The sequence below is a fragment of the Doryrhamphus excisus genome, linkage group LG22 (genome assembly GCF_037039965.1).
Source record: "Doryrhamphus excisus strain RoL-2023G ecotype Guam linkage group LG22, RoL_Dexc_Guam_v1.1, whole genome shotgun sequence".
Lineage (NCBI taxonomy): Eukaryota > Metazoa > Chordata > Actinopteri > Syngnathiformes > Syngnathidae > Doryrhamphus > Doryrhamphus excisus.
The window spans coordinates 8,116,765-8,129,808 of NC_136378.1; the positions used below are offsets into that span (position 1 = coordinate 8,116,765).

At 37.9% G+C, this 13,044-nt stretch overlaps 1 protein-coding gene across 1 annotated transcript; it reads left to right on the plus strand.

The window, feature by feature from the left end:
- The first annotated feature begins 2,101 nt into the window (after nucleotides 1-2,101).
- On the plus strand, nucleotides 2,102-10,528 carry LOC131110631 (regulator of cell cycle RGCC). The gene is made up of 5 exons (XM_058063907.2): nucleotides 2,102-2,239; nucleotides 2,738-2,902; nucleotides 5,231-5,311; nucleotides 5,800-5,862; nucleotides 9,948-10,528. Exons 1-5 carry the CDS (start codon nucleotides 2,218-2,220, stop codon nucleotides 9,953-9,955), a joined length of 339 nt encoding a protein of 112 aa, XP_057919890.1. The 5' UTR covers nucleotides 2,102-2,217; the 3' UTR covers nucleotides 9,956-10,528.
- The last annotated feature ends 2,516 nt before the right edge of the window (nucleotides 10,529-13,044 follow it).

Sequence of the window (13,044 nt, forward strand, 5' to 3'; positions counted from 1 at the left end):
AGACTGAAGGATAATTGAAAGAAAATGGATTGATGAGCTAATCTATGAGAAAAGACTAATTTAGCATTATTATCATGATGCAATATCTTTGCTGGGATTCACCATTGTGTTTATTTGCATCCTCCACCTCCATGGCCTTAAACCTCTTTTTCTTTTTGCAGTCACTCTCCGCCGATACCACAAGCAAATAAAACAAAAATCCACTTTGGACACCCAGGGGTCTGCAACCCATGGCTCCAGAGTAACATCCCTTTTTGTTGCAATGCTAGAATATTTTTTTTAACATCCGAGTGGGGAAAATGCACGTCTTTGTAATGAATAAAAAAAAATAAAAAAATCAAACTCAGCATCTGGCTGAGTTCTGACTGGCGATTGGCTGAGCAGACAGGATGCTATTCAGGTAAACATGGATGAAATAAGTCACATTTTCCCAGAGCTACAGATACGACATTTCTAAGAAATAAATTAGAAATAATTTCAAAAAAATCCCATAATATTATAACTTTTCCCTCCAACTTAATTTTCAAAAAGTACACCTTTACCTTTATTTTGTTCGTTTTAATATAATGAGAAACAAGCATATTTTTCTTTAATATTTCAACTCTATGCTGCTAAAATTACATTATTTTTTCCTCATAATATAACATGTTTATTTTCATAAAATTGCTACTTTGTCATTGTTAGAATATGTTTTTTTCTCTTAATATTTTTTCATTTTTTTTTAATTTTTATTATTTTTTGGTTTCCAAGTATTTCAACTTTTCTTCTCATACTATTATGACTTTAATCCCATCATATTTTTACTTTATTCTCATAATATTATAACTTGGAATCACAACGGAATCTTCCAAATATCAAAACTTTATTTTATTTTGTTTTTCACAATATTGCTAATTCAAAAGAATTTTTTCTGCAATATAATAATAATATTCAAATTCTATGCTACAAAATGTTATTCTTTTATTCTTGAAAATATTTATCCCAGGGTGTACTCTGGGTGGGAAAGGCTCCAGCACCCCCGCGACCCTTGTGAGGAAAAGCGGTAGAAAATGAATGAATGAATGGAGAAAAAAAATTCCCATAATATTATAACTTTTCCGCTCAACTTAATTTTCAAAAAGTACACCATTACCTTTATTTTGTTCGTTTTAATATAACGAGAAACAAGCATATTTTTCTTTAATATTTCAACTCTAAGCTGCTAAAATTACATTATTTTTTCTCATAATATAACATGTTTATTTTCATAAAATTGCTACTTTGTCATTGTTAGAACATGTTTTTTTCTCTTAATATTTTTTCATTTTTTTTCATTTTTATTATTTTTTGGTTTCCAAGTATTTCAACTTTTCTTCTCATACCATTATGACTTTAATCCCATCATATTTTTACTTTATTCTCATAATATTATAACTTGGAATCACAACGGAATCTTCCAAATATCACAACTTTATTTTATTTTGTTTTTCACAATATTGCTAATTCAAAAGAACAATTTTTCTGCAATATAATAATAATATTGGGGTGGGATAGGCTCCAGCACCCCCGCGACCCTCATGAGGATAAGCAGTAGAAAATGAATGAATGAATGACAATATTGCTAATTCAAAAGAATTTTTTTTCTGCAATATTCAAATTCTATGCTACAAAATGTTATTTTTTTTATTCTTGAAAATATTTATCCCAGGGTGTACTCTGGGTGGGATAGGCTCCAGCACCCCTGTGACCCTCATGAATGATACATGATAACCTTAATAGTTGGCATCCGTTATACATGCACTTCTATTTGTTGTATTGTATTGTATTGTATTGTATTGTATTGTATTGTATTGTATTGTATTGTATTGTATTGTATTATATTGTATTGTATTGTATTGTATTGTATTGTATTGTATTGTATTGTATTGTATTGTATTGTATTGTAATGGCTCTTTTCATAGTAAAGGTTGCCGACCCCTGTCCTAGGTTCTGGATACTAAAAAGAGAGTCACTTCACAAGGGAGGAAAAAGTTGGGTAATAACTATTTCCTGTATGTCTTGGTTTTCCTACAAGCTTTTCCACCCATTTTTTTTCCCACTTACCGTAGCAGTGAAGTTTCCCTGCCTTTTGACTCCTCCCCCTCTCTCAGTTTTATAAGACAGTCAGCTGGAGTCAGCCTATAGAAGCATCGTCAACCCAAGCGGTTCTTGATTTTTCTTCTCCACGTTTGTGGCTCTATGTCCTCGGGAGCGACTGCAGGTGAGTCAAGCATCTATATGAGTCATTAGTTTTAAAGTGGCGCCGTGATGGAGATCAGATAGCCATTTAAGAAACAGCGGCCACCAGTAGAAACACTCTTAGCGGGGGCTGTAAGTTCTATTTAACCTTTTTTTGAAAACCTATTTCCTACCCAGTCACATCATATTTAAAGAGTGCAATATTTTCACTTTCTGCTCACTTGATATTCTGCTTTATAACAGCTGTGATTTTTCATATTTTATGTTTTTCAGTTCCTTTCTATTGTGTCTGACAGCCACAGTTTAAGATGTCAGATAGTTCACATAGGGCTTTTTACCTCTTTAAAAAAAAACGTGTTTAAGTGTTAAGTGTGAAATGAGTTTTTAGAACTTAGAGTTCATATTTATTGTCAAAAAATCCCACTTTGCAGTTTTTTTTAAAACAACCTTATGCCCTTCAGAAGTAACCTCACACTTTTTTATGGCGTTGATGTGATTTCTATGATTTCTTTCCATTCAGAAATGGAACTGGAACTGAACGACTTGCTGCAAGAGTTCCAGGATGTGGTGGAGGAACTGCAGGCCCCCCCTCAAAGAAGCCTGCATGCTTACCAACACGTGCTGATGGAGGCCAAGAGTCGCACTGCGTTCGGAGATGACAGCGGGGTGGAAGACTCCGATTACAGTAATCATAACTACTACTTACTAAGCAGTGAAATGCTTACTTATACTATTTATTTTCCTGCAAAATAGCCAGCTTCTTTGGTTGGCAAACAATTTCAGAGGGTAATAAGACTTGAAAAAAATATGTGTGTCCTTTGGCTTCTTTGTGTGACCATGAATGAAAGTGTTTTGACCTGTGATATTTGACAAGAGAGGCTGCTTCTGACAAAACCTCTTTAAGCTGGCTTTTAATATTTCATGCTTCCATTTTATTCCGAGCTGAGTTATTCTCATTTTAATTATATGATTGATATTTCTTGTATTTTATCGCTTATGGGCATCGTTGTGTGTTCTCCTCGTGCATGTGTAGGTTTTTTCTGGGTACTCCGATTTCCTCCCAGATTCCAAAAACATTCATTCATTCATTTTCTACCATTTTTTCCTCACGAGGGTTGTGGGGGTGCTGGAGCCTAGCTGGTTATACCCTGGACTGGTCGTCAGCCAATCACAGGGCACATATAGACAAACAACCATTCACACTCACATTCATACCTATGGACAATTTGCATGTTTTTGGAATGTACCCTGTTTTTGGAAAACCCACGCATGCACGGGGAGAACATGCAAACTCCACACAGAGATGGCCGAGGGTGGAATTGAACCCTGGTCTCCTAGCTGTGAGGTCTGCGCGCTAACCACTAGAGCGCCGTGCCGCCGATTCCAAAAACATTCATTCATTCATTTTCTACCGCTTTTTCCTCACGAGGGTTGTGGGGGTGCTGGAGCCTAGCTGGTTATACCCTGGACTGGTCGTCAGCCAATCACAGGGCACATATAGACAAACAACCATTCACACTCACATTCATACCTATGGACAATTTGCATGTTTTTGGAATGTACCCTGTTTTTGGAAAACCCACGCATGCATGGGGAGAACATGCAAACTCCACACAGAGATGGCCGAGGGTGGAATTGAACCCTGGTCTCCTAGCTGTGAGGTCTGCGCGCTAACCACTAGAGCGCCGTGCCGCCGATTCCAAAAACATTCATTCATTCATTTTCTACCGCTTTTTCCTCACGAGGGTGCTGGAGCCTATCCCAGCTGTCTTCGGGCGAGAGGCGGGGTACACCCTGGACTGGTGGCCAGCCAATCACAGGGCACATATAGACAAACAACCATTCACACTCACATTCATACCTATGGACAATTTGGAGTCGCCGATTAACCTAGCATGTTTTTGGAATGTGGGAGGAAACCGGAGTACCCGGAGAAAACCCACGCATGCACGGGGAGAACATGCAAACTCCACACAGAGATGGCAGAGGGTGGAATTGAACCCTGGACTCCGAGCTGTGAGGTCTGTGCGCCGTGCCGCCGATTCCAAAAACATTTTGGAGTCGCCAATTAACCTAGCATGTTTTTGGAATCGGTGGCACGGCGGTTGAGTGGTTAGCGCGCAGACCTCACAGCTAGAAGACCAGGGTTCAATTCCACCCTCGGCCATCTCTGTGTGGAGTTTGCATGTTCTCCCTGTGCATGCGTGGGTTTTCTCCGGGTACTCCAGTTTCCTCCCACATTCCAAAAACATGCTAGGTTAATTAGCGACTCCAAATTCTCCATACGTAGGTATGAATGTGAGTGTGAATGGTTGTTTGTCTATATGTGCCCTGTGATTGGCTGGCGACCAGTCCAGAGTATACTCAGCTGGGATAGGCTCCAGCATACCCAAAAATGGATGGATGTTTTGTGTTTACATTTTTAAAAGTCAACCGCCGATGACATCATAGCTGCGTGATGCAACTTCCGGTTTTGTTAGCTAGCTACGTAACAGGATGCTTTCATTGTTGGATTCACGCGGTCTATTAACAATCACTTTTGTTTATTTTATTTCCGCAATGAGCCACATTTCCCAAATGGTCCTCACGTCACATTTTGGACAACCATGCATGTCAGCTTCATGTTATCTGCATAATATTTAAACTATTCCTTCTTACATTATACAGTTTTTGTTTTTGTTTTCACTCAATTTTGTCAAAATTGTATTTTTTAGAATGTACTGCATGCTGAAGTTTTTATTTATTTAGGACAATTAAATGACAAAAACATAAAAAAAATTAATATTCTAAAATAGAATTATAGATTTTATGTGAAATACATAAAAACCTTACATGAGTGTTAACATACTATATAATAGGGCCATATGAACAGATTAGTACTTCAGCTATAAAGATATGAATAACTAATCCCTCTCTGATATTATCTCACTATCTCCCACAGATTTAATGATATAGCACATCTTTTATTATGGCCGATTGTGCACGTGTACTGAAAAATAATTCTCCCCTCCAGGCAGTGAAGCATCTTTGGGAAATAGTTTGAACACCAGCGAGGAGGAGCTCCACACAGCAGGTTTAATGCTGCCACCAAAAGGTACTAGCATGCATGCAGATCTACATCCAGGTCACCTTTGGCCTCGTGTCCATGTTTGCTGCTGTGCACATAAGGCCAGCTGTGTTGGCTTTTGGTTTTAGCATAACAATAGCTTTGCTTCCGTGACTGTGTGTGTGACTTTGCATAGCGCTTTGTCTTGCAGCTGTATTAGGTTGCATGCATACATGATAGAGGATGATTGCATCTCAATAGAAACAAAGCCATCAGGTGATCAGGAAGGACCACTGACTGTGAAGAAACTTGCATAGTGATTGTTATAAACGTCAAGTTTGAGGATGAACTTTAGCTCAGTTTAAAATAAAAAAAAATAGAATAGTTTCCTTGTTCATCTAAAATTCTCTAACTTCCCAGCAGCTGATCCAAAGGAAATACCACAGAAATGAGCTGCATTTCTCAACCGAATATTTCCATTGCTATGTTTTTTTTTTTTTTTACTAATTCTTTTTCTCACTGTCCTCTTTTTGCAGCCAAGCTTGGAGACACGAGGGAGCTAGAGAGCTTTATTGAAGTGTTGGACCGGGAACTTGCTGGTGCGTAGTTAAGGAAATTAGAACTTCTATCCTTCAATCTTGTATTTTTTTTTTTTTTATTCCTTACTGACACACTTACACACTGAGGAGTGTGCAGTGGAGACGCATTCTTTCCGCGTGTGCTGAGCAAACCCCAGTGTACAGACATCGGAACCTCGATTATTCCATGACACAAATCTAATATTCCGATATACAGTGAAGAAAATAAGTATTTGAACACCCTGCTATTTTGCTATTTCTCCCACTTAGAAATCATGGAGGGGTCTGAAATTTTCATCGTAGGTGCATGTCCACTGTGAGAGAGATAAACTAAAAAGAAAAATCCAGAAATCACAATGCATGATTTTTTAACAATTTATTTGTGTGATACAGCTGCAAATAAGTATTTGAACACCTGAGAAAATGAATGTTAATATTTGGTACAGTAGCCTTTGTTTGCTATTACAGAGGTCAAACGTTTCCTGTAGTTTTTCACCAGGTTTGCACACACTGCAGGAGGGATCTTGGCCCACTCCTCCACACAGATCTTCTCTAGATCAGTCAGGTTTCTGGGCTGTCGCTGAGAAACACGGAGTTTGAGCTCCCTCCAAAGATTTTCGATTGGGTTCAGGTCTGGAGACTGGCTGGGCCATGCTAGAACCTTGATATGCTTCTTACGGAGCCACTCCTTGGTTTTCCTGGCTGTGTGCTTCGGGTCGTTGTCGTGTTGGAAGACCCAGCCACGACCCATCTTCAATGCTCTGACAGAGGGAAGGAGGTTGTTCCCCAAAATCTCACAATACACGGCCCCAGTCATCCTCTCTTTAATGCAGTGCACTCGTCCTGTCCCATGTGCAGAAAAACACCCCCAAAGCATGATGCTACCACCCCCATGCTTCACAGTAGGGATGGTGTTCTTCGGATTGTACTCTTCATTCTTCTTCCTCCAAACACGCTTATTGGAATTATGACCAAAAAGTTCTATTTTGGTCTCATCTGACCATAAAACTTTCTCCCATGACTCCTCTGTATCATCCAAATGGTCATATGCAAACTTAAGACGGGCCTTGACATGTGCTGGTTTAAGCAGGGGAACCTTTCGTGCCATGCATGATTTCACATCATGACGTCTTAGTGTATTACCTACAGTAACCTTGGAAACGGTGGTCCCAGCTCTTTTCAGGTCATTGACCAAGTCCTGTCGTGTAGTTCTGGGCTGATTCCTCACCTTTCTTAGAATCATTGAGACCCCACGAGGTGATATCTTGCATGGGGCTCCACTCCGATTGAGATTGACCGTCATGTTTAGCTTCTTCCATTTTCTAATGATAGCTCCAACAGTGGACCTTTTTTCACCAAGCTGCTTGGTAATTGCTCCGTAGCCCTTTCCAGCCTTGTGGAGGTGTACAATTTTGTCTCTGGTGTCTTTGGACAGCTCTTTGGTCTTCGCCATGTTACAAGTTAAAGTCTTACTGATTGTATGGGGTGGACAGGTGTCTTTATGCAGCTAACGACCTCAAACAGGTGCATCTGATTCAGGATGATACATGGAGTGCAGGTGGACTTCTAATGGGCAGACTAACAGGTCTTTCAGGGTCAGAATTCTAGATGATACACAGGTGTTCAAATACTTATTTGCAGCTGTATCACACAAATAAATTGTTAAAAAATCATGCATTGTGATTTCTGGATTTTTCTTTTTAGTTTATCTCTCTCACAGTGGACATGCACCTACGATGAAAATTTCAGACCCCTCCATGATTTCTAAGTGGCAGAAATAGCAAAATAGCAGGGTGTTCAAATACTTATTTTCTTCACTGTAGGCTTTTTACTTTCTTGTTCTCTATAGCTGATATATTATGAATTTTTATTGTATAGGATTGGTAAAATTCTTATCTTAATTTATCTATCTATAAATTCTTGTCTTGAACCAGTCATGATGTGCTATATACATATATCACTATAGTGACAGTTACTATGGTACCCATTATGTCATTGTATGGTCATATCACCTTGTAGGTGCATTATTAAAAAAAAAAAACAAAAAACTGTAATCCATAAAAAAATCCATACATTCCTGCCGCAAAGTATGCTGGGTAGCATACAATATTTTTGCCCGATTGCAAAATATGTTGCATGATAAAAAAAAAAACAAAAAAAACTTAAACTGTATTATGGAAAGCAGGAAGTGAACAAATGTAACAGTTACTGATTGTAAAAGTACCAGATGGAGGGATAGGATTTAATAAGCTTTGCTTCTTCCTACTCCTTTTGGACATGTGGAACTGTGAACTGATTATGGGTTATAAGTTATATAATATGATTAAGTTATACATGTTTAGAGCTCATATAGTTGTTAGTTATTCTTCATTATTCGTTGGTTGTGTCTTGTTTGTTGTTATCTACCTGTGGAATTTTAACCCGCCTGTGATACCATATTAACAGTATTCATGCTGAAAATTCAGCTTTTGTTTGTTTCTTTCGACTTTTTCCTGATTACGGAGTCGCCACACCCCTTTATATTTCGGATACCCTTCCTGATGAATACCGATGATGCTTACTAGTGGAGGTTCGAACCCGAGGTGTCCAAAATTGCTATTTTGCGCCATTGGTGCTATATTGGTTTTCATTAAAGGGAAGATCCTGATACCGATATCACATTTTCAGGCTGATATCAGTCTGATAATATCGGAGAACACAAGTTTTAATTTGTATTTTTTTTAATGCAAGCGAATAAAATAACTCAACCTAGTGCTACAAATGGCCCCTGAGCTGCACTTTGGACACCCCTGCTTTAGTTTTTCTATGGGTATTTAACTTTGGAGGGGTGCGGCAAACTGTCCATGGTGACATGGTGTACTATAAATGTACATCTACATAGTACATAGTACATAGTACATAGTACTACATAGTACATCATGTGTACTATAAATGTACATGCCTTGCTAGATCCAATATGGCGGTGACGTACGTATGCTCGGCACTCTAGGCTCGACATATATGGTTTGAACCCGAGGTGTCCAAAAGTGCGTCATTGGTGCTACATCGGCTTTCATTAAAAGGAAGATGCTGATACCGATATCACATTTTTATGCTGATATCAGGCCAATAATATCGGAGAACACGAGTTTTAATTTGTATTTTTTTTAATGCAAGCCAATAAAATAACTCAACCTAGTGCCACAAAGGGCCCCCGAGCTGCACTTTGGACACCCATGCTTTAGTTTTTCTATGGGTATTCCACTTTGGAGGGGTGCGGCAAACTGTCCATGGTGACATGGTGTACTATAAATGTACATCTACATAGTACATAGTACATAGTACTACATAGTACATCATGTGTACTATAAATGTACATGCCTTGCTAGATCCAATATGGCGGTGACGTACGTATGCTCGGCACTCTAGGCTCGACATATATGGTTTGAACCCGAGGTGTCCAAAATTGCGTCATTGGTGCTACATCGGCTTTCATTAAAAGGAAGATGCTGATACCGATATCACATTTTTATGCTGATATCAGGCCAATAATATCGGAGAACACGAGTTTTAATTTGTATTTTTTTTAATGCAAGCCAATAAAATAACTCAACCTAGTGCCACAAATGGCCCCTGAGCTCCACTTTGGACACCCATGCTTTAGTTTTTCTATGGGTATTCAACTTTGGAGAGGTGCGGCAAACTGTCCATGGTATACTATAAATGTACATCTACATAGTACTACATAGTACATCATGTGTACTATAAATGTACACATTCATAGTACTCAACATGCGATTTGACTTTTGAATGCTCTCCATTTGGTTGAATTTCCTGGTTCAGTCTGTACAGTACCAATAAATGAATAGTTTCTCAAGTATCTAAAATTGAGGGGGGGGTTGAAAACCCCTTAAGAGGGTCATGAAAGAAAATAATTGAGAACCGCTGGACTAGAGGAGCATCATAAACAGGACACACACCCCCACCGGCACTATAATCCCAAAGAGAATGAATATCACAAATGAATCATAATACCCCTTTAACTTCAAACTGTTTGTATGTGATCTAATACGCCCGTCTCCTCATCCGCCTCCTGAGCTTTTGTAGTTTCATCTCTTCTCTTGCAGAGATGTGAAGAGCCCCCGTCGAGGGTGGGGGGAGAAAAAACAGGCCGGAGGAGAGGCGATGGGACCGACTGCCGCCGGAGCAGACGGACGGCTCTACACCAAAGCCCATTGGAGGGAGAAACTGCTCCCTTCGCCGCTTCAGGCATGAAGGTTAAGATCAGAATTAAAAGGGCGTTTCATTTGTGAAAAAAAAAATCAAAATAAAAATAAAAAAAAAAAGGGCACAAGACCCCCTGATGATACCGCGTCCTTGTCCACGAGAAGCTAAGCCTGCAGCATCATCTTCAAGATGTGTGACATATTCCCAAATCTAGATAAAACCTCCATCTGTCTGAAAGAAAAATGCCTCAAGTGCCGAGAATATGTTTGAAATTCCCATAAGCGCTAAACCAGGAATTTTTTTCTGCATGCTTTTTAAGGCGGCTTTGTGTAGTAAAACTATGCAGCACTTTAGTTTAATATCAAAAATATCATTTATGTCATGTTTTCACTGTACACTTCTTCTTTATGTTCTTTTTATTGCAAATGTCATGCAGGTGAATGAATGCATGTGGTGTAGAAATAAAACTGTTCTGACTTTTTCTGCCCTTTAAGTTGATGTAAAATACATTTGATGCATTTTATAATACAGATGGTGGCATTTGCTGGTCACCTTTGATTTCTAACACAAACAAGTCTTTCATTTGAAAAATACGGATATACCAAAAAGAAAAACATTCATGGCGGCGTCAGTGTGTTGTTGTATAATAACAAAGTCGATGTCTGCCTGAAGCGCCTCCTCAGCCATTCTTCATTGTGTGCACTGTACCTTTGCTTCCTGTATGTCTGCTCTGATGATGCTTTGAGTTTCACTTCTGCCACCAAATCAGGAAAGCCACAAATTTAGCTCAGACACCAAGCGAAGCGACAGCTTGAAGGGGGAAGTGCGTCAAAGGCTGCTGTGAAAAACAACAATGCTGATTTGAACTTTGTTCTGCAAGGCGATGTGGGGGCTGCGACCCCGCTCGAACTCTCGCGACAGAATGTTCTCATAAGAAGTTTTGTACAAAACTGCTCTGTAATTACACCATATATAGTATTTGGAATACAAGGGGAACATTCAAGGTCAAACTGGGTCTGCCTGCTCAAAACATTGTTGGATAAAAATGTATGAACTAACTTTATCCTCCAGGGGCCACATACTGAACAATGAAAGGATACAGGGGCCATTTTATATATTGTAAAGAAAGATTTGTGTGTATGCTAAGAGGTTATATACGTACATTTCAAGATAAAAACTGCACTATCATACTATGAACGCCGCTATTTTTGTGTTTTTTTTTCAATTTTCCAATTATTTTAACTTGCTCTTTTAACCTTTAACCTTTTTAAATTTCCATCCCACATTATTATGACACAGACACAGCTTGGAGTCCGAAGACAGCTGGGATAGGCTCCAGCACCCCAGCGATCCTTGTGAGGATAAGCGGTGAATTAAAATGAAAATGAATGAATGAATGAATTAAAGGATTATTATGACTTTATTCCCATAATATTATAACTTTGTTTGTTACTTTTAATATAATGAGAAACAAGCATATTTTTATTTAATAATTCAACTCTATGCTGCTAAAATGACATTATTTTTTCTCATAATATAACATGTTTATTTTCATAAAATTGCTACTTTGTCATTGTCTTTGTCATTTTTACTATTTATTGGTTTCCAACTATTACTTTTCTTCTCATATCATTATGACTTTAATCCCATAATATTTTTACTTTCTTATTATTTATTTATAATATTATTACTATTATTATTAATAATATATTTATTATAACAATATATAATATTATTACATATTATAATATATTATATATATTAACATATTATATAATATATTATTATATTATATAAAATTATAATATTACTATTATTATAAAATAATAATATAATATAATAATAATATTATTTATTTATTTACTTTCTTATCTTCTTTATTATTCTCATAATACTATAACTTTACCCACAATGGAATCTTCCAAATATCATAACTTTATTTTATTTTGTTTTTTACAATATTGCTAATTCAAAAGAACAATATTTCTGCAATATTCAAATTCTATGCTACAAAATGATATTCTTTTATTCTTGAAAATATTTTTTTTCTCACTTTTTTTTCTCAGAATATTTTGACTTTATTGGTGATTTTACCATGTGTGTGTTTTTTTTGTTTTTATTTATTTATTTAGTATTTTATTTTATTTTTATGTGCTGCAGCCGTAAGCCACAAATGGCCCCAAACTTTGGAGACCCCTGATATAAACGCTCAATAACAATTTACAAAACAAAAAATGTTTGAACAATAAAAAGTTGGGACACCCCCACTTTCAAACAATAACAGCTATGACCACTTCAGTCTCAGTTGCTATGCTTCGCCTTCTTAGCGCTTAACTATATGAGCCCTAAATGATTAGTTAGGGTGCGTTTTTCATTTAGCAAAGCATTTCTCCCCATTGCCACATTACAGTGCACAGTATTTATTTATAACGTGAATATAGCTGCAATTATCATGTAAAGAACATCAGCATTATTCAAGCAGTATTTACCTGTCATTTCAAGTAGCACCTCCTCTAATTGACCAATTAGGAAGACAGGGATTTTGCACAAATGCGATATATTCACTGAAGGACGCTGGGTTGGTCGCAGCAGGATAAAACTACCCAACATTTGAGAGTCATTCTGGAAGAGAAGTTTTCTTCCAATGATTTATATTCAATTGGCTGGAAAAAGCCTCCAGGAAGCGGACTTCCACAATGAGAAAACACGCTTCAAACCTGAATTAATGTAAAATGAGGGAATACAATGTCATTGTACCTAATGAGGGCTGCACGGTAGATGAGTGGTTAGCGCGCAGTTCGATTCCACCCTCTGGCATCTCTGTGTGGAGTTTGTCCATAGGTATGAATGTGAGTGTGAATGGTTGTTTGTCTATATGTGCCCTGTGATTGGCTGGCCACCAGTCCAGGGTGTACGCCGCCTCTTGCCCGAAGACAGCTGGGATAGGTTCCAGCACCCCCACAACCCTCGTGAGAAAAAAGCGGTAGAAAATGAATG

What these genes read in the sequence shown, in the direction of transcription:
- LOC131110631 (XM_058063907.2), top strand. Translation starts at nt 2,218, where the DNA reads ATGTCCTCGGGAGCGACTGCAG. An exon ending in GTCCTCGGGAGCGACTGCAG is followed by an intron (nt 2,240 to 2,737) that starts GTGAGTCAAGCA and finishes CTTTCCATTCAG; the next exon opens with AAATGGAACTGGAACTGAAC. An exon ending in GGTGGAAGACTCCGATTACA is followed by an intron (nt 2,903 to 5,230) that starts GTAATCATAACT and finishes TCTCCCCTCCAG; the next exon opens with GCAGTGAAGCATCTTTGGGA.